Source organism: Cottoperca gobio, chromosome 21, assembly GCF_900634415.1.
Source record: "Cottoperca gobio chromosome 21, fCotGob3.1, whole genome shotgun sequence".
In the NCBI taxonomy this organism is placed as follows: Eukaryota; Metazoa; Chordata; class Actinopteri; order Perciformes; family Bovichtidae; genus Cottoperca; species Cottoperca gobio.
Window position 1 is genome coordinate 659,312 of NC_041375.1, and position 20,752 is coordinate 680,063.

Sequence of the window (20,752 nt, forward strand, 5' to 3'; positions counted from 1 at the left end):
TTTGTAGTGCATGAATATACTGCATGAATATACTTATAGTGCATGAATATACTTATAGTGCATGAATATACTGCATGAATATACTTATACTGCATGGATATAGTACATGAATATACTGTATGAATATACTGCATGGATATAGTGCATGAATATACTGTATGAATATACTGCATGGATATAGTACATGAATATACTGTATGAATATACTGCATGGATATAGTGCATGAATATACTAAATGAATATACTTATAGTGCATGAATATACTTATAGTGCATGAATATAGTGCATGAATATAGTGCATGAATATCCTGCATGATCTGCGTCCCATGAGAACTCTGTGCTGACAACATGCAGAGTATGCATCAGTATGCATTCTGCTGCTGCAGCAACACCACACATCAGTGATCTGATCACATGGAGGAGCTACAGTAGACTTTATATGAAGTACCATGTAGTATTTGATTTTCTGGAGCACGTCGTCGTTGGTCATGAGGAGTTCCTTGGCTGTGTTGCCGTCGGCTACGTTGGCTAGGATGCACAGCGTCTGACAGAAGAAAAGCGTTACATCAGGGCTGTTTTCTGAACCTTTGGCTCAGCCCAACTGATTCTCTGTGATGTGCTCTGGACATGAATACAGACTCACACCTGCAGAATGTTAAAACCACTCTGCAGTGCAGCTTTTTTAAAATTCTGTATGAAAACCATTTGTAAGAATGAAGCAGATGTTCACCTGTTCTTTGACCTCTATACTGTGCTCCGCCTCCAGGATGAGGGTCACTGCCTGCATGATCTGCTTCCCATGAGAACTCATGATCTGGTCAATGTGCTGACAAATCAAGAGCGGAGAGTAAACAGGAGAGACTCAGCATGTTGTAATACATCGCTGAAGAATGTATGTAAACTCAATAATAGGAACATTTCATGTCAACTCATCCTGGTGATTCCTATTCACAATATTATCCCGATAATCTTAAAGATATGCTTAAAATGGCATTAAAAACACTAATCATGCTCGTGTGCGTCTCTTACTGGGCGTGTTGACAGCAGATTTCGCAGCAGACCGAGGGTCTTCATCAACACATTGGTGTCCGGGTCCGATAACAGGCGGAACAACTGTTCTGTCCCCAAACACCGAACAATCTCCACCTTCACCTTCTGATCTGCCTGGAACGCCATGTTCTTCACACACAAACACACATGTTTTAAATGGAAAATAATCTGGCTTGGATGGACATATTTTCAAAATGTTTTGATATTCGATAGAATAAATGATTCATTTAAAATAAATAATAATCTGCAGATTAATTAATATGAAAATAATCCTTAGTGGAGTGTTGAAACTGGTCTACATTCTAAAATTATAAAAATAAAATATGTATTCAGCGTGTAATCTTGTATCCATATCTAGTGGCGAGGCAGAGTCTGCGAGAGTGCAACTAGAGGAGTATAGCAGCAGGTTTAAAGGCCCCGAGGATAACCAACATCAAAAGTGATGGATGCACCTGAGAAAAGCTCGAGCCATGGGTGCATAACCTCAAAGGAAGCATGCAGGCATCCAATCACCAAAAAGGTCTGTGCAGGTTCAAAACACAAGGGTTGTGTGTAGGTCAGGCGCATCATAAAGCTGCAGTCGGCAACAGCTGACCACGAGTGAGAACATATCACACGTGTGACCTACATGAAAGTGCTGAAAGAGCAGGTTTGTAAAGAAAGGGGGGCGATCTTCCCCATTTCTCAACCAATCAGGATGGAGATTGTAATAAAAGTGAGGATCAAACAATATTTCTGTTCTCGAGGTGGACTCAGGTTTTGTTGCTTGTTTTTCAAGAGTGAAACTCTACTGCATCGGACTTCTTTATCTCTGACACTAGAGCAGAGGAAGGATTAAAGTAAAAAACATCCGCACAGATTCAATAAACACTCCAGGATTCTGATGGTTGAAAGAAGTCTATACCAGTAAAAAGTGTTCTTACCATCAGAGCCCAGATCCCATTGACTCTCAGGGCAGGACTGTCACTCTGGGTCAGACTGCATAGTAGTTCAATCACCCCCGACTCCAGGATGGGCTGCAGCTCAACACAAACAAACGTCTCAATATTGAACAGGGTTCTCACGCCTTCTTAAACATCCAAGTCAGGGACTTTTAAAAAAGGTCTTTCCACGCACAATTCCCTTGAATTAAAAGATCCAACACGGCATAAGATTGAGAAGCAAATCAAGGTTAAATACAGTCAGTGTGGAGGAGCGGGAAACAACGACGCAACTGTGGGAGACAAACATGCACAACAGCCAAACTACATATTTTACTAAAGGTAAATAAAGATATTTAAAAATTATCATAGTGTGTGTAAAAATGTGTGTGTGTGTGTGTGTCTGTGTCTCTGTGTGTGTCTCTCTGTGTCTTTGTGTGTGTGTGTGTGTGTCTCTGTGTCTATGTGTGTGTCTGTGTCTCTGTGTGTGTGTCTCTCTGTGTCTGTGTCTGTGTGTGTGTGTGTGTGTCTCTGTGTCTGTGTGTGTGTGTGTCTCTGTGTGTGTCTCTCTGTGTCTGTGTGTGTCTGTGTCTGTGTGTGTGTGTGTGTCTCTGTGTCTGTGTGTGTGTGTCTCTGTGTGTGTCTCTCGGTGTCTGTGTGTGTCTGTGTCTCTCTGTGTCTTTGTGTGTGTGTGTCTGTGTGTGTGTGTCTGTGTGTGCGTGTGTGTGTGTCTGTGTGTGTGTGTGCGTGTGTGTCTGTGTGTGCGTGTGTGTCTGTGTGTGTGCGTGTACCTCTTTGCTGGGGGAGAACTCCAGCAGTAGATTGCATAGTGTAGAGGAGGCCATGACCAGGACTTCATCAGGGGCGTTCTGCAGCAGCTAAATATAAACAGCAACATCTCAGTCTACGTGTTTATAGAACAAATACAAGTTGATGTAAAGAGATGCAAAACAAACTTCATCACCACTCCACTGACCTTCATGAGGGGTTTCCACACCGCGTGGTCATGGAAGCTCGTCCTCAGCTGCTGAACCGACCGCGAAAGACTGTGAAGACACCTGAGCAAGAAACAAATATGAGCCGACAAACACTGCGCAGAGTTCATCAGAGATCATCAGAGATCATCAGAGTTCATCAGAGATCATCAGAGATCATCAGAGTTCATCAGAGTTCATCAGAGATCATCAGAGTTCATCAGAGTTCATCAGAGATCATCAGAGTTCATCAGAGTTCATCAGAGATCATCAGAGTTCATCAGAGATCATCAGAGATCATCAGAGTTCATCAGAGTTCATCAGAGATCATCAGAGTTCATCAGAGTTCATCAGAGATCATCAGAGTTCATCAGAGATCATCAGAGTTCATCAGAGATCATCAGAGATCATCAGAGATCATCAGATCATCAGAGTTCATCAGAGATCATCAGAGATCATCAGAGATCATCAGAGATCATCAGATCATCAGAGTTCATCAGAGTTCATCAGAGATCATCAGAGTTCATCAGAGATCATCAGAGATCATCAGAGATCATCAGAGATCATCAGAGTTCATCAGAGATCATCAGAGTTCATCAGAGATCATCAGAGATCATCAGAGTTCATCAGATCATCAGAGTTCATCAGAGATCATCAGAGATCATCAGAGTTCATCAGAGATCATCAGAGATCATCAGAGATCATCAGAGATCATCAGAGTTCATCAGAGATCATCAGAGATCATCAGAGATCATCAGAGTTCATCAGAGTTCATCAGAGATCATCAGAGTTCATCAGAGTTCATCAGAGATGCATTATGTAAGAAATGTAATCAGTTAAAAGTTTGGTTTATCATCCAGATTTGATATCTTCAGAATTCAATCATTCAAACTTTATTTACACTCGAGAGATCATTGATGGACAAACCTCTTTTACAATGACATCGAGTTGATAATCTAAAAACTAAACTACAACAAATCGGTTCACTAACATTACAAAGTTACAAAAAGATAGTAAAAAGACAAGTGGATACAAAAGTGTTGACTATTATAAAAACACTAAGAACACAGAGCGGGGGTACCTGACGGCCGCCAAACGGACTTTAATGCTGGATTCTGATAGGCCGCTGACTATCCGGTCCATCATGTTCTCCGTCTCTGTGATCTGAAGACAAAAAGAAGGAGAGGAATATAGAATATAAAAACGTATGCGCAGAATTATATATGCGAACAAAAACAGACCCAAGGAAAGGTCACCTTTTTACGGATGTCCTCGTCGTTGGAGCCCAGTGAGGCGTAAAGTTTGAAAGCAGCTTGTCTCAGCTCGTGTGCGTGTTTCAGGTCATGGTCCAGCTGCAGACGACAGAGTGGAGAGTCAGAGGCAGAACTCGTTTTAAAAAGATGACTTTAAAGTTGATAAAAGAAGAAAACATTTGAATTTTAAAAGGCTTCACTTCCAAATAATAAAGTTTTGTTGTTTGACTCACTTATTCACACTAAGGGTTATTGGGTCATAGATTATTATAGGAGCATAACTACACTGGTCAAAGTGCTGTCTGGAAGTCTGATCAGAATAATGTATTGTGCTGAATAAATAATTGCCTTATTAAGAAAACTTTAGTTCTGATTATAACCAATCTCAGATGCTGTTTAATCCTTGTTGAGGCAACTCGGTCTTAGTCTTGTTCACATCACATGAAAAGGGTCCGTTCCGGCCCACTGACCCACCCTCTTGATGTCAGTGATGGCAGACACAGAGCTGGGGTATTTGAAGTAGTCGGCCAGCATGGCCACCAGGTGGTCGGTGGTGCTTGCGATCCTCTGCAGCTCCACGTCGGGCTCCATCAGGTAGGCCAGCGTCTCTGCACCCTCCACCCTCTCCTCAAGCAAATGCTCTTTACTGCACATCCGCACGAGGCACGGCAGGGTCTGGATGTAAAACAGGAAGTCAGGTGCACGTTAAATAAAAGAAGTGTCCCTACTATAATAATAATGATGATGATGAATAGATGAGGTAGCAGAGGTTTTAGAAAAGCCTGACCTTTAGCACTATGCAGATGTCGTCTGTCCTGATGGCACCCGCTCGACACATGTATGTTAGACTGGGACAGAAGGAGAAGAGGTCACACTCAAAGAAACAGTATACAGGAAATATAGTCATTTATTATTCATTCATATGAATTGATGTCACTCACCATTTGGCTGCCGTTAGCTGCATTTCAATGGGTTGATCCCTTTGCATCATTCTGACAAATACCTGAGAGAGCAGCTCGCCATCCACCAGCACTGGGGACACACATGGAGATAAGCTGGGGTTAAAAGGTGAAGCTCATACGTGGAGAAGAGAAGAAGACAATAGAAGAGGTAGAGATGCACTCCCTCTTAAAATGTGACAAATATAATTTCAGAAATTAGATTTTTCACAGGAAGCCAATCATATGACTGCATATCACAGACTGAGGGACACAATCAAAACAAAATCTCTGAATGTGACAAATAATCATCTTGAAATAGTGTTTATATAAAGTAATAACTACTAACTTACATACACACATGTTTTGATGTTATATACTATATTTAATCTTTTGTGTTATTTATAATATTACTGTTTTCGTGTTGTCCAAATATTTTATTAATTTGTGATTTGATGCTTTGAATAAATTAATTAATAAGAGAAGAAGAAGAAAAGAAGAAGAAGAAAAGTGAAGAAAAATGAGAAGAAGAAGAAAGTGAAGAAAAATGAGAAGAAGAAGAAAAGTGAAGAGTAGAGAAGAAGAAGAAAAGTGAAGAGTAGAGAAGAAGAAAAGTGAAGTGAAGAGAAAAAGAAAAGTGAAGTGAAGACGAAAAGTGAAGTGAACAAGAAAAGTGAAGTGAAGAGAAGACGAAAGGTGAAGTGAAGAGAAGACGTGAAGTGAAGAAGAAAAGTGAAGAAGAAAAGTGAAGTGAAGAGAAGAAGAAAAGTAAAGAGAAGAAGAAAAGTGAAAAGAAGAAGAAAAGTGAAGAAGAAAAGTGAAGTGAAGAAGAAAAGTGAAGTGAAGAGAAGAAGAAAAGTGAAGAGAAGACGTGAAGTGAAGAAGAAAAGTGAAGTGAAGAGAAGAAGAAAAGTGAAGAGAAGACGTGAAGTGAAGAAGAAAAGTGAAGAAGAAAAGTGAAGTGAAGAGAAGAAGAAAAGTAAAGAGAAGAAGAAAAGTGAAGAGAAGACATGAAGTGAAGAAGAAAGTGAAGTGAAGAAAGTGAAGTGAAGACGTGAAGTGAAGAGAAGAAGAAAAGTGAAGAATAAAAGTGAAGAGATGACGTGAAGTGAAGAAGAAAAGTGAAGAGAAGAAGAAAAGTGAAGAGAAGAAGAAAAGTGAAGAGATGACGTGAAGTGAAGAAGAAAAGTGAAGTGAAGAGAAGAAGAAAAGTGAAGAGAAGATGTGAAGTGAAGAAGAAAAGTGAAGTGAAGAAGAAAAGTGAAGTGAAGAGAAGAAGAAAAGTGAAGTGAAGAAGAAAAGTGAAGTGAAGAGAAGAAGAAAAGTGAAGTGAAGAAGAAAAGTGAAGTGAAGAGAAGAAGAAAAGTGAAGAGAAGACGTGAAGTGAAGAAGAAAAGTGAAGTGAAGAAGAACAGTGAAGTGAAGAGAAGAAGAAAAGTGAAGAGAAGAAGAAAAGTGAAGAGAAGACGTGAAGTGAAGAAGAAAAGTGAAGTGAAGAATAAAAGTGAAGTGAAGAATAAAAGTGAAGAGAAGAAGAAGTGAAGAGAAGACGTGAAGAGAAGAAGAAAAGTGCAGAGAAGACGTGAAGTGAAGAAGAAAAGTGAAGTGAAGAGAAGAAGAAAAGTGAAGTGAAGAAGAAAAGTGAAGTGAAGAAGAAAAGTGAAGTGAAGAGAAGAAGAAAAGTAAAGAGAAGAAGAAAAGTGAAGAGAAGATGTGAAGTGAAGAAGAAAATTGAAGTGAAGAAGAAAAGTGAAGTGAAGAGAAGAAGAAAAGTGAAGAAGAAAAGTGAAGTGCAGAGAAGAAGAAAAGTAAAGAGAAGAAAATAAAAGTGAAGAGAAGACGTGAAGAGAAGAAGAAAAGTGAAGAGAAGACGTGAAGTGAAGAGAAGACGTGAAGTGAAGAAGAAAAGTGAAGTGAAGAAGAAAAGTAAAGAGAAGAAAAGTGAAGAGAAGACGTGAAGTGAAGAAGAAAAGTGAAGAAGAAAAGTGAAGTGAAGAGAAGAAGAAAAGTAAAGAGAAGAAGAAAAGTGAAGTGAAGACGTGAAGTGAAGAAGAAAAGTGAAGTGTGTAATAGCAATTTAAATGTCTACTGTTTTAATTATATAAGTTTCCTATGTTAAACAAGCCAACTGCCATTTGATGCTAACATAGAAGTGCCGGTCATGTTAATACAAGACAGACGCATCCCGATTAGACTGATACTGAACTAACAAAAGACAGGACACACCCAAATGTTTCAACCTGTGTAGCATCCTGATCAAAACAAAAGACAGGACACACCCAAATCTTGATCAAACTATTTAACATACTGAGACAGAATATTGAGTGTATCACCCAATACTCTGTTTACATAACTATTACCTTACAAGCATCAAAGGGCAGTTTGGCTCGCCCCCCTGTGTTTTTCCATCACCTCGCCTCCAAACCAAATTGTATAAAATGCCTATGTGTCTTCTTCCAACCTGTGCCCTTCCATAGACTACTCTGTATTCTGTGAAACTGGTGCCTATTTGTGGCAGCAAATAAATGCACAAAGACAACTCTGTCTCTATCACCATGTATTTGATTTTATATACATCTCTCCAGAGTAAAGCAGGAAAACTTCCACAACAACTTGGTGTCAGAAGTGGGATCATCGCAAGTTTCGTCTGGAACAGCAGGACGCTGGTGGTCGCGCCAGAATTCTTGAAATTCTCCTCTACATCAAACTTAAGGGAAGAGAGGATCAGCGCCTGACTGGAACTGACCTAACTACGCATGATCCAACAAACTCAAATTCCTCCATAAACTCGGTGAGATGTTATATTTCCATTTAAAAAAAAAAAAAAACTAAAGTAAGCAAACCTCATGACATTTTGTGAAAGACTATAATCGTCGACGGACGAATAGTAGGAAGCTAGAATCTTCTGAGGTAGGGAGTTTAGAATCTCCTGAGAATTTAGTGTGGGTGCTAAACAGGGTAGGAAGACAGAATCTTCTGAGGTAGGGAGTTTAGAATCTCCTGAGAATTTAGTGTGGGTGCTAAACAGGGTAGGAAGACAGAATCTTCTGAGGTAGGGAGTTTAGAATCTCCTGAGAGTTTAGTATGGGTGCTAAACAGTGTAGGGAGCTAGAAGCTCCTGAGGGTCCGATCGTAAATGTCATGAGGAAGAAATATGATCAAAAGAGAGGAATGTAATAGCAATTTAAATGTCTACTGTTTTAATTATATAAGTTTCCTATGTTAAACAAGCCAACTGCCATTTGATGCTAACATAGAAGTGCCGGTCATGTTAATACAAGACAGACGCATCCTGATTAGACTGATACTGAACTAACAAAAGACAGGACACACCCAAATGTTTCAAATCCTGATCAAAACAAAAGACAAGACACACCCAAATCCTGATCAAACTGTTCAACATACTGAGACAGAATATTGAGTGTATCACCCAATACTCTGTTTACATAACTATTACCGTACAAGCATCAAAGGGCAGTTTGGCTCGGCCCCCTGTGTTTTTTCATCACCTCGTCTCCAAACCAAATTGTATAAAATGCCTATGTGTCTTCTTCCAACCTGTGCCCTTCCATAGACTACTCTGTATTCTGTGAAACTGGTGCCTATTTGTGGCAGCAAATAAATGCACAAAGACAACTCTGTCTCTATCACCATGTATTTGATTTTACATACATCTCTCCAGAGTAAAGCAGGAAAACTTCCACAACAAGTGAAGAAGAAAAGTGAAGTGAAGAAGAAAAGTGAAGTGAAGAGAAGAAGAAAAGTGAAGTGAAGAAGAAAAGTGAAGTGAAGAGAAGAAGAAAAGTGAAGAGAAGAGAAGAAGAAAAGTAAAGAGAAGAAAACTGAAGAGAAAACGTGAAGTGAAGAAGAAAAGTGAAGAGAAGAATAGAAGAAAAGTGAAGAAGAAAAGTGAAGTGAAGAGAAGAAGAAAAGTGAAGAAAAGTGTAGAAGAAGAAAAGTGAAGAAAAGAATAGAAGAAAAGTGAAGAGAAGAAGAAAAGTGAAGAAAAGTGTAGAAGAAGAAAAGTGAAGAAAAGAAGTGAAGTGAAGAAGAAAAGTGAAGAAGAAAAGTGAAGTGAAGAGAAGAAGAAAAGTAAAGAGAAGAAGAAAAGTGAAGTGAAGACGTGAAGTGAAGAAGAAAAGTGAAGTGAAGAAGAAAGTGAAGTGAAGTGAAGTAGAAAAGTGAAGTGAAGAAGAAAAGTGAAGAGAAGAAGAAAAGTAAAGAGAAGAAAAGTGAAGAGAAAACGTGAAGTGAACAAGAAAAGTGAAGAAAAGTGAAGAGAAGAGAAGAAGAAAAGTGAAGAAAAGTGTAGAAGAAGAAAAGTGAAGAAAAGAAATAGAAGAAAAGTGAAGAGAATAAGAAAAGTGAAGAGAATAAGAAAAGTGAAGAGAAGAAGAAAAGTGAAGAGAAGAAGAAAAGTGAAGAAGAAGAAAAGTGAAGAAAAGAGGATAAGAAGAAAAGTGAAGAGAAGAAGAAAGTGAAGAGAAGAAGAAAAGTGAAGAGAAGAAGAAAAGTGAAGAGAAGAAGAAGAAAAGTGAAGAGAAGAAGAAGAAAAGTGAAGAGAAGAAGAAAGTGAAGAAGAAAAGTGAAGAAGAAGAAAAGTGAAGAAAAGAGGATAAGAAGAAAAGTGAAGAGAAGAAGAAGAAAAGTGAAGAAAGGTGAAGAGAAGTGAAGAAAGGTGAAGAGAAGTGTAGAAGAAGAAAAGTGAAGAGGAGAAGAATAGAAGAAAAGTGAAGAGAAGAAGAAAAGTGAAGAAGAATAAAAGTGAAGAAAAGAGAAGAGAAGAAGAAAAGTGAAGAAAAGTGTAGAAGAAGAAAAGTGAAGTGAAGAGAAGAATAGAAGAAAAGTGAAGAGAAGAGAAGAAGAAAAGTGAAGAAGAAAAGTGAAGAAGAAAAGTGAAGAAGAAAAGTGAAGAAAAGTGAAGAAGAAGAAAAGTGAAGAAGAAAAGTGAAGAGAAGAGAAGTGAAGAAAAGTGAAGAGAAGAAGAAGAAAAGTGAAGTGAAGAGAAGAATAGAAGAAAAGTGAAGAGAAGAGAAGAGAAGAAGAAAAGTGAAGTGAAGAAGAAAAGTGAAGAGAAGAGAAGAAGAAAAGTGAAGTGAAGAGAAGAATAGAAGTGAAGAGAAGAGAAGAAAGAGGCTCACCATTCACCAGTGTCATGGAGACCTGAGTGTTCTCATAAGCCAGGACTGAGAAACACTTTAGCGCCTGCATCCGGACCTGGAGAGGAGAAGTACAGAGTTACCCGTGTGTGTAAACATCATATAAATATCCATCACTCACAGACAGGCGGCCGTATACCTTATAAGAGGGCGAGATGAGTAGAGGAGCAATGTTCTGGATGGCACCGTGGTTGAAAAGAACCGTCTGGTGCTCTGGGGTCTGGAGACAACAAAACGTCCAAATCAACAATGAATCTCGTTTGGCTTTAAGTGCGACGGACTCCACTGTGTTTGTGTGTGAACGAGTACCAACAAATACCTTACAACAGTGGGAGAAGATCTGTGTGATGTACTCCTGGGTCCTCTGTGAGCGGCTCAGTAGAGACATTAGATGGGGAATCACAGTGGGGTCCTAAAAGGAAAGCAAACCCACCATTATAGTTCAATAACGGAAACCGTCCACCTTCATTCAGTGATGAGGAACGTGATGAGCACCTGGAGGACGTTAGAGGAAGTTCTCCTCCATCACCTAAGATTTCTTAAAATACGACAGCCGTGAGATTAGTTTGGTTTTGTTTATTAGAAATGGAAAATCACAGCATTAGAATTGTAACATACATTTATGAAGCTTAACACTCATTTGCTCACCTGCCCACAGGAGGCTTTACAAAACAAAAGTTTAAATAGAAAATACTTTTAGATGCAGGGGTCTAGTTTCTCTTTCAGTAAGTGTGACAATATCAGGAGTTATTTATTTATTTAATATGTATTGCTTGTTGTATATAGAAGGTTTTCTCCTATTATTTATTATTATTTTAACATTTTAATTTAATTTTTGTTTGTAAACGTTTTATTTTGTAGGTTTAGAAGCCAGAGGTTGAGGAAGGGGCTTGGGAGTACAGTTTGGAATTCTTTACATTTATTATATTGTTGCCTTTGTTTTGGAAAATCAATAAAGAGATCTATAAATAGTTCAAATGTCTTTGCAATAGCATAAAATTAGAGGAACACTGAACTGACAATATCTGCAGGAGCAGAATGTGTGTGTACAGTATACGAGTATAAAGCAGGCAGAACATGTACAAGACAACCTACAGTGTAGAGCAGCTGCACGGGGGTGACTGGACTGATGAAGACCGTTCTGAGACATCGAAGACAAGCTTCAATGAAGACCAGGTCCAGACACAGGAGACCTGCGAGCACAAAAACTGGAGGTTGTCTTTGGTTGGCTTTTTGTCCCACCAAAGATGTTGTCCTCTGCAGTAAGTATTTGCATACATGAGTATGCATGTGTGTGTGTGTGTGTGTGTGTGAGATCCAACCTTGAAGAAGGGCAGGGATGATGTGACAGTCCACCAGGGACTTGATGTTGTTCTCGGTGCCCATGGCCAGGCTGCCCAGCACCACGGCACACTCTGTCCGTAGCTCCAGACTGGACGAGCTCTGCTGGAGCAAGTACAGTAATCTGGAAGCGATGAACAAACACATAAGTTCATCGTAGAGGATGCTAATAGTTCCTCGGCTTGTGGTGCTCAAAAGCGCCAAAACAATGCAATTTATAAACTCAACAGCAACGTCTCTTTCCAGAAATCATGATCCGGTTACTCAAAATAACCCACAGACCGTGTTGTGAGCAGTTTCCTGTAGGGACTATTTTCTGTCTACCGAACTACACCCGCTAACTGTATCCCTGCGCAGAAAGAAGCGCGCATCTGCTCGTGCTCACTCGTTGGCGGCTGTAGTTAGAAGAAAATAGTCCCTTCATGAAACTGCTTTGCAACTCACATCAAAACAATCTAGAGTGATATAAAAAAACCACAGGTAAGGAAAATATATATTTTATATTGAATGAAAGTGTTAATGGTCAGAGAGAAAGGAAGGATCGGAGGTGGAAAGGTGTGCAGAGACGTACCTCGGCACAGCTCCAAGGACGATCAGATTGGCCTTCTGCTTGTTGTTTCCTATGACAGCATTCTTCATGTCACTGTGAAGTCAGACATAAACTCAGATGAGGACCGATCTGGGCCATTTATTTGTTATAAATAACATTTAAGAGTTGGTAAGGGGAGCATCAGCACATCTCCAACTATAACCATTTCTCTTTCCTTTCATTAATATTTCACCTTTTATACTTCATGTGTTCACCTTTTACTGTTGTATTCATGTGTTTGTATCTTGTCCTGAGTTGTTGTTTTTCTTGCTACTGTGGCAGAACAGACTCAGGGACAAATAAAGAACTTAAACTTGGATTACTGTCTGCAACATGCAGCATAATTCTTCCCAATATGCAGTTTCATTTCTACTAAAAGAGTACCAGTAAAGTAGGCACAGATACATGTAGGTACAAGGGGACCAGATGTGTAGTTAGAGATTAAAGGGGTAACACAACTCTTTGATTTCTCTATTTCCATTCACACCTTGTACCTACATGTATCGGCACGGACGATCATACAAATTACACTGCAAACTGGTGAAGAATTACGCTCAGTCATTAATCTAATGTGTTACTGTTGTTATACAACTTTTAATCTAAAATTAACTAAACATGCTTTAAGTAATGTTATGCGTCATTCAAGATGTGTTTCACGCATTGGTGTCCTTTGATAATACAAGTTTAGTTAATAGTCGTCAGGCGTGGTCACACACACATCAGCTAAATCACCAGAGAAGTTGTAGAGAGCAGGCAGGCAGAGGTCAGCCAGGCCGACTCTTCTAAATTGGTACAGAGAACGTTTACATCGAGCAGATGCACCACATGCTGTCGGGACAGAGGATGAGCCAGTTCATTTGCATGCACTGCATTTTGTTTCTTTGCCTCTGCAAGTGCCCCAGATGATATCATGTAGCGAGTGAGTGAGGCTAATGGAAAAGTACAGCTGTATTAGGCAGTCAAGTCAGTTAGGTGTTTGGCTAGTGGAGCGAAACGAGCTGTAACCAGAGCTCGTTCCTTCAGAAGTTAAAAATAACGATGAAACCGTCAGAGTCCAGGTCAACACATCGAGAGAGAGAAATCTGAAGTCACACTGATGACTGAAATGCATTTTGAAATAGAACGTCACATGAAAGCTTGTGCATGTAAACATAGAGGTCATGCTCACTCAGCCAATCGCAGCAACTTTATTGTTGTTTAGCACAAAAAAAGGAAAACATATGAGCTTTAGCCACATGCTGAAACACACTGGCTGTATGAAGTCAGCTCTCTGTGTAGTCCATCACCTGAACCAGGCTGTCATTTACTGCCTGCACTAGAGAAGACAATATATTATGCGTGCGTGCGTGCGTGCGTGCGTGCGTGCGTGCGTGCGTGCGTGCGCATATAAAGTCTTTCTGGACTTACATGACTCCCTGCTGCACTTTCTGTGGGTCCGGGTCAAACAGTCTGTCAACATAATGGCGACTAGTGGCAGTGACTTCCTGTGAGAGGACAAATATAACCAACATTAGAGACAACATTTACTGACATATATATTTCCCACAACTTTTGAATATATTGCATTTGAATATACTTGATGACCTATCATGCATATCAATTTAACAACAACCTAAAGTTGAAAGTCTGAGAGAAAGAGCCTGTCGCACCATACGTGTGCATGCAATCAAATCTATTTCTTGCAGGAAAAATAGAAAGCCGTTAAAAAGAACGTGGAATGTTATAAAAACAACAGCGATTAAACGCAATTTAACTTGATTTTTGATCATTTAACTCAAATAAAAGCATTGATAGACCCACAGTCGTGCACACTAACATATACAGCAGCCTCCATGTCCTTTAAAAGCTGTGGATACATGTGACACCAGAAAACTGTGTTTATGTCAGTGACAGCTTCAACCAGAACTTTCCACACGACCCCAGAGGAGCAAACCTCACCCAGCTCACAACACGCTGCTACCATTTGCTTCTGGTGCCTGCACGCTGCGGACAAAGTGTTCTAAACATTCTGTACCTGCAGCATAAACCTGTCTTTGATAAACACTCATTGTATTTCAGCTTAAAACATGAAAAGCATCAACATAAACTAATAGACCTCCTTTATAATAGAAAATATAAAAATGCCAGGACAAAGGGGCGGGCTGCATCCTGAACATCCTCATATCCTTGAATCCTGAAGAGGAGCAAACCTTACGCAGAACTAAGGATAGTTCTGATCCCATAATGAGCATTTCACATTAACATATGTTATTCATTCTGTCCCTGGTAGGAGCATTTTGTGTTGATTCTAACACACAGTGATTGCATGATGGATCCAGCTATGTTTAGCTAATATTGTATAAACTCTTTCATATGTAACCAAGGGCATTTACAATTAAAATGCAGATGCAGCAATAAATGCAGTAAAATATCTTGTTTATCGCTCATATAATATAAGCCTAATTTCAACCCTTGTGCCAAGTTAATTTATTAAGTCAGAAAAAGAAAGATGAGTTATGGCCGTTTTAATTATTCGTTTGATCTGATAATTAGTATTAATGTTTGTTTATTAACTGGCCCCAGGCCTCATTTCATTTTGTAAAAGTGGCCCCCGGGTAAAGCAAGTCTCCTTTCAGCATGCACCTGAAGTGGGGGCGTTTCACTTTTGCAATGCGGAGTATGTACGTTTTAGCTACACATTTAACGTTACATTTAGCCAAATTACACCTGACAGCCATTGCACCCTGCTAGATTAAATTACATTAACACACTATAGCTATTGCTGTACTTTCGGCTGCTGACAGAGCACATTTTACCCAGTAGAAAACTCCTCAAGAAGTAGGCAATCAGTGTTAGCTTTGCTAGCTTAACCGTATGCTAGTGCTCAGCCAACATTACTTAGAGAACATAACGTTAGCTAGCTTAGCTTCGTTAAGTTTGCTATTGTTAATAGAAAGCTGCAATACTTTCAGGCAAATAATATCGGGTAGTCGGAATAAAACAAGATAATTCCTGCAACTTCTCTTCCATTGTGCATTGAGGACTATTTTAAACGTGTTTTGAACTGACAGCACTCTCACTGTTAGCAGTTAGCTGCTAACTCATTCCGAGTGACACTGACAGGTACTTCGTTTGTTTGATTTGGTTTCCTTAATGCACCGACGGGGCGATCGGACACATTAATCGCGTGCATCCCTTCACATGTTCAGAATGTCCCCGCCCGTCCGGGTGAGGTCAGGATTAAAAACTGCTCTCACAATCAGCTACGTAGGTGCACCGCTACAGTGCTACATGTTAACTTAGCTTGCAGGCTAACAGAAGACGTAAAGCCTTCACAGTCTGACAGCTGCTAGCTTCTTAATGTGACCTAATCACATGCTGCTAACCACCAACTGTTGGAGTCAGCACACGCTTTATCTGACCACGCTATTTGTTATTTTGAGAGTGACACTCACAGACAGCACACTGATGCGGAGCGGGGCCTCCAACAAGCACGCCATCTCTCTTCCCCCGATTGAGCGCCCCAATCGGCGCAGCACTTTGCAGACACTCCGCCCCCCAGAGCAGCTGTGAGCGGCTTTTTGAAAAAAAAAAAGTACCTGCGGCTAAATCACGCCACTCTCCTCGCTAGCGTTAGAATCAAAAACCGGAAACTATATTCCTCTACGGGCTGCACGCGGATACACAACAAACACAACACGGCTAACTTGGCGAGCTGTCTGTCACAGTGCACTTGTCAATGAAGTAAATGTGACGTAGGTGACGTCTCGTTAAGTTGGATTCGTTATAACTAATGAAATATATCATGGGTTCAAAAATAATAAAACAAATACAGACTGTGTAGCAAATACAAATTGCAGCTGTACGTGTACTAAACAACACTTAAAAATAAATAATTGAATTTCACATTGTGTCGAATCTGCTGCCGAGGATTTACTCAAGCTGGTGACGTCTTGCGCATGCGCTTTAAGTGGTGAATGCGAGGTGGGAAAATTCATTCTTTCGTGTCTCTTTATATCCGTAATAGAGACATGAATTCCAGAAAAGGTTTGTGACTTTACGGAGTATACAACTGGACGAACACACTCTTTAGTTGCTCATTCATCGCTGTAAGTACTCACTTTGTTAGCTTAGTTTGTTTTGCTATGCTTACCCGAGCAATGTGCTTCACTGTGTGCAGGCGGGGTTCAACACGCTGTAACGTTATGGTACATTAACTGCGTAGCCTAGCTAGCTATTGCATGTTATTTTATGTGGCTAATTTAAGTTGCTAACTAATAGTGTCCAGAAACTGGAACTAAATACACAGAGTAGACACATTTCTGCAAAGTGCAAGGCTAAATGTCAAGATGTCAGATAAAAGTGATAAAATGTGCACGTTTTCAAAGCAAAACCAAGAAGACCAAAGTAATTGTGTCCTTATCGTCAGATGCATCTCTGAATATATCTATATTATGTTTTAATTAAAAGTGGTCCCAGTCCCGCCGCCCTTCAGGTTCGTCTGTTCCCCTGCCTCTCATTCCCACTAACCCTGATGATCTGTGCACATCCTGCACAAACTGTTCAGCTCTCATTCTAACAAACTGTTCAGTAAGTTAGTACTTATTACACTTATTTTGTTATAGTATCGTTTTCATATTTTATTGCAATTTTTGTTTAATGCTTGACTCTTGCCCTGTATTTTAATTTCCTCTTAATGTTTATTAAATGCTTTTACTGACGACACTGTTGATGAGCATGAAGACGAATAGGAGTCAAGCTATTTCCCACCGTCCTCGTGTATATTTCATACAAACTTGACATTTAATTGTCAAACCAATGTTCTGAGCTTTGTTTTGTTTGCATCCTCACAGCTGACGATTACAACGCCTCGGCCTCAGCATCCCCGTGTGTGGCGGCCGACCGGCCCCGAGGCGGGCACAAGTATACAAACCAACCCTCGTTGTGATTTCCACCTGCGGAGCAGCTTACCTGGTTGTGCAGCATGAAGATTGCGGTAGAAGGCTGTTGCCATGGCGAGCTGGACAAGATCTACGAGACCATCGCCTATCTGGAGAAGAAGGAAGCGGTGAAAGTGGAGCTGCTGCTTTGCTGCGGAGACTTCCAAGCAGTGCGGAATGAAGGAGACTTGAAGTGCATGGCCGTACCAGTCAAGTACAGAACGATGCAGACCTTTTACAAGTCAGTTCTTCTTCTTCCTTTTGCGTGTGTAAAAGTACAAGAGTGAGGGCGTCTAAAACTTTATTAACACCGTCTTTGTTGCAGATACTATTCTGGAGAGAAAAAGGCTCCTGTCCTGACCATCTTCATCGGAGGGAACCATGAGGCGTCCAACTACATGCAGGAGCTGCCTTATGGCGGCTGGGTGGCACCCAACATTTATTATCTGGGTAGGAACCAGACCGTACGTGTGCTTATTCTGTCCACCTGTCCGCCGTTAAATCCCAGGACTGACGCCGCCATGTTTCCGTAGGTTACGCTGGTGTTATTCGCTACAAAGGGATTAGAATTGGTGGTTTATCTGGAATCTTCAAATCCCGTGACTTCAGAAGGGGTGAGGTGTTTGATTCTTTAAACGGTTGAAGATGTTCACACACACACACACACACACACACACACACACACACACACACACACACACACACACACACACACACACACACACACACACACACTATGCGGTATGTTGACAATCACGTGTCCTCTTTAAGGCCACCATGAATTCCCTCCATACAACCCTGACACACTCCGCAGTGTGTACCACATCCGAAATATCGAGGTGTTCAAACTGAAACAGGTAAATATGACAGATTCCTCTTTCACACATTTTAAAAGATCCTACATTAAACTCTGTATATTCATAAATGTTTATTCACACCAAGATCCAGAAGCCAATGGACATCTTCATGAGCCACGACTGGCCTCGTGGAATCTACTACTACGGGAGCACGGGGGAGTTGTTGCGAAAGAAGAAGTTTCTGCGTCAGGAAGTGGAGTCCAACACTCTGGGAAGTCCAGCTGCTGAGGAGCTGCTGGCTCACCTCCAGCCCAGCTACTGGTTCTCTGCACATCTTCATGTGAAGTTTGCTGCCGTGATGCAGCACGCGGTAAGAGCGAGCGTTTCTCTGCAGCTCGCTGCGTCCATGTCGGGAACACGGCGTCTAGATTGTGATTTAAAACTTCTGGGTGTCAATCCAACCAAAAGAAAAGACACTTTATTACAAGCTTTCTGTTACGCACCGAAGATTTGGGACAAATAAAACGGGCAACTTCTGATTTCATTGTTATTAATATTTATAGTTTTATGTTTCTTTTATCTTTAAATAGTTTTTGACGTTTTTATTATTATTTTCCTCTTTTTTTATTAATTATTTGATTGTTTTTAATACCTGTGCTTTTTATGTGTTTATCTTGTAAAGCACTTTGAGTGATGAAAGGTTTATATACATAAAGTTTATTATTATCTAATATATCGATGTATTCCACTAACTCTGTGAATACTCTCGTCTTTAGCCCAAAGCTAATGCTGCACCACGTGTCACCAAATTCCTTTCCCTGGACAAATGTCTTCCCTACAGGGAATTCTTACAGGTGAGTTTTATTAAATATGCAAAGCTCACGTCTAGAATTCTGTATTCTATATATATATATTTATATTTATACACCTGTGGTGCAGATTGTGGATTTTCCAGACAGACCGGGTTCATCTGAGGGTCTTGAGTATGATCCAGAGTGGCTCGCTATTCTGAAGTCCACCAACCATCTGCAGAGGACCACCCCTCACCCCTGGAACCCCCCGGAGAATAACGGCCTGCACGACCGGTACACAGACGTAAAATTACAGGCAGCGCAAAAGACAATAATCTTAGAGCAGTAACGAAGCTCCACTGAAGAAGTCCATGCATGTACTCGCATGGCATATTTCCTACTTAACCTATTTTTATAAATGATGCTTGTTTGCTAAATGCAGCTGCGTGAACGTGCAGGTGACTCACACACTGATGTTTCTGTTAAAGGAATCTTGTACAATCTGAACGCACAAAGATAAAATAGTTTTAATGCTTTTTCTCACAAACTCAGAAATAACATGAAGCGTGTGTTTCGTTACCTTCTGCAGTTCTGTTCTGACCGCTCGCTGCTCGCTGTCTTTTGTAACATCAGGTGGGACTTCAGACCTTCAGAGGCGGCCATGATGCAGGTGATGGAGGATCTCAGCGGTGAACTTGCCATTCCAGACAACTTTAGCCAGACTGTGCCGCCCTATGACCCCAACAAGCCCCAGCCCCATGCCCCTCCCAGCTGTACCACCAACCCTCAGACGACCGAGCTCTGCGCCACGTTCGGCCTCACAGACCTCTACGCCCACGTTTGCCAGGGAGGTGGCGACTTGGGGAGACTTCAGGGCAGTACCGGCGGGGAGGACGACGACGATGAAGATGCGCATAGTGTAGGAAGTGCGGAAGAGCCCAGCGAGTACCCGACCGACACTTCGGGATTCTCCAGTTCAATAAATCCCGATGAGATCACAATAGAGGATGAGTGGGAGGAAGAGGAGGGCGAGGAGGAAGGCGGGGCCAAGTCAGCGGCAGTGAAGGGAGATCAGCTCTCTGCAGCTGAAGGCCACACGCCCGGCCGCATGGTTCTGCCCGCGCCCAAATCTGATGCGCCCAATCCATCCCACATGATGAACCTGCCTCCTCCCGCCCACTCGACCCCGGCAGCGCTGCCTCACGCCACGCGAGAAAGGGAAGAAGACTGTGAGGGCGAGGACGAAGACGCCTCGGCTGTGCGTATCCTAAAACGTACCAGCGACGAGTCCGAGGCTCCCGGCAGTAAAAGTACAACGCCCAAAATCAAACGCAGAAACCAGGTCATCTATACAACAGTGGAGGACGACGAGGGTGAGGATTAGAGGTCAGGGTGCGATGAAGGAGACGTGAGGACTCGTTCGTCACTGCACAATTCTCCATTATTACTTTTATTGATTTGGAAAACTTAGTTTTAATTTGTACTTCCTGTTCGCCTTTTTATACGGCCTCTGACGCAACGCAGCAGAGGCGTGGCTTTATTCAAATGCACTAAACGCAGATTGTACGAGACGGGCGGGTCAGTTCTGGATTTAGTTTCCTCTTTATTCAAATCGGACTTTTATATATTTTAACCAAAAGGACGTTTTAGGAAAAAGATTTTTTTGATAATTGTTTTTTTACTTGTAATTTGAAGACGACAGAAATGAGTAAAGATGCTGGACGAGTAAAATATCCTTTTGTCTTTTTAAATGAATTAACTACTTTGTATACTATTGTACAGCCCACTTGGCACCGGTGATTTTAAAACCGGTAAATACACGAAATAAAGCAATTTCCCGTTTAAAAATGGTGTTTCCTGCGCAGCTCGTTTCTTTGATCACTTAAGATCCAGACGGCCGACGACTCAAATCCTTCATCCGGTTCAAATACAGGCAAAGATCCTAAAAGTGTTTGGTAAAAATGTGGATTTAAATTGGATAAAAAGAACATTTGTGCTTTTTAATCTGCTCAAAAGGGGG

General features: G+C 41.0%; 2 protein-coding genes across 6 annotated transcripts in view; one reads left to right on the top strand and one right to left on the bottom strand.

The window, feature by feature from the left end:
* The window catches only part of armc8 (armadillo repeat containing 8), a 20,693-nt gene extending 4,701 nt beyond the window's left edge, over positions 1-15,992 (bottom strand). The window contains exons 1-19 of one of the 3 annotated variants that reach the window (XM_029459151.1): positions 15,660-15,992; positions 13,633-13,709; positions 12,208-12,279; positions 11,618-11,760; positions 11,391-11,488; positions 10,615-10,707; positions 10,435-10,515; positions 10,278-10,353; positions 5,140-5,230; positions 4,986-5,046; positions 4,673-4,873; positions 4,202-4,297; positions 4,027-4,109; positions 2,948-3,029; positions 2,763-2,849; positions 1,975-2,067; positions 1,031-1,180; positions 732-827; positions 450-545 (exon numbers count right to left, since the gene is read on the bottom strand). In XM_029459151.1, the coding sequence (XP_029315011.1) occupies positions 450-545; positions 732-827; positions 1,031-1,180; positions 1,975-2,067; positions 2,763-2,849; positions 2,948-3,029; positions 4,027-4,109; positions 4,202-4,297; positions 4,673-4,873; positions 4,986-5,046; positions 5,140-5,230; positions 10,278-10,353; positions 10,435-10,515; positions 10,615-10,707; positions 11,391-11,488; positions 11,618-11,760; positions 12,208-12,279; positions 13,633-13,709; positions 15,660-15,704 (1,821 nt within the window). In that variant the 5' untranslated portion in view covers positions 15,705-15,992. The remainder of the gene's footprint in view (positions 1-449; positions 546-731; positions 828-1,030; positions 1,181-1,974; positions 2,068-2,762; positions 2,850-2,947; positions 3,030-4,026; positions 4,110-4,201; positions 4,298-4,672; positions 4,874-4,985; positions 5,047-5,139; positions 5,231-10,277; positions 10,354-10,434; positions 10,516-10,614; positions 10,708-11,390; positions 11,489-11,617; positions 11,761-12,207; positions 12,280-13,632; positions 13,710-15,659) is intronic. The other 2 variants (XM_029459153.1, XM_029459152.1) reach the window with 2 other exon arrangements.
* A 148-nt stretch (positions 15,993-16,140) lies between these two features.
* dbr1 (debranching RNA lariats 1) lies at positions 16,141-20,580 on the top strand. Of its 3 annotated transcripts, none has more exons than XM_029459154.1 (10): positions 16,141-16,313; positions 16,675-16,794; positions 17,058-17,385; positions 17,470-17,594; positions 17,678-17,758; positions 17,916-18,001; positions 18,087-18,311; positions 18,718-18,795; positions 18,881-19,026; positions 19,366-20,580. In XM_029459154.1, exons 3-10 carry the CDS (start codon positions 17,189-17,191, stop codon positions 20,114-20,116), a joined length of 1,689 nt encoding a protein of 562 aa, XP_029315014.1. In that variant the 5' UTR covers positions 16,141-16,313; positions 16,675-16,794; positions 17,058-17,188; the 3' UTR covers positions 20,117-20,580. The 3 variants fall into 3 exon arrangements, with proteins under 3 accessions (XP_029315014.1, XP_029315015.1, XP_029315017.1); XM_029459155.1 differs by having other exon boundaries at positions 16,684-16,794; XM_029459157.1 differs by lacking the exon at positions 16,675-16,794.
* The last annotated feature ends 172 nt before the right edge of the window (positions 20,581-20,752 follow it).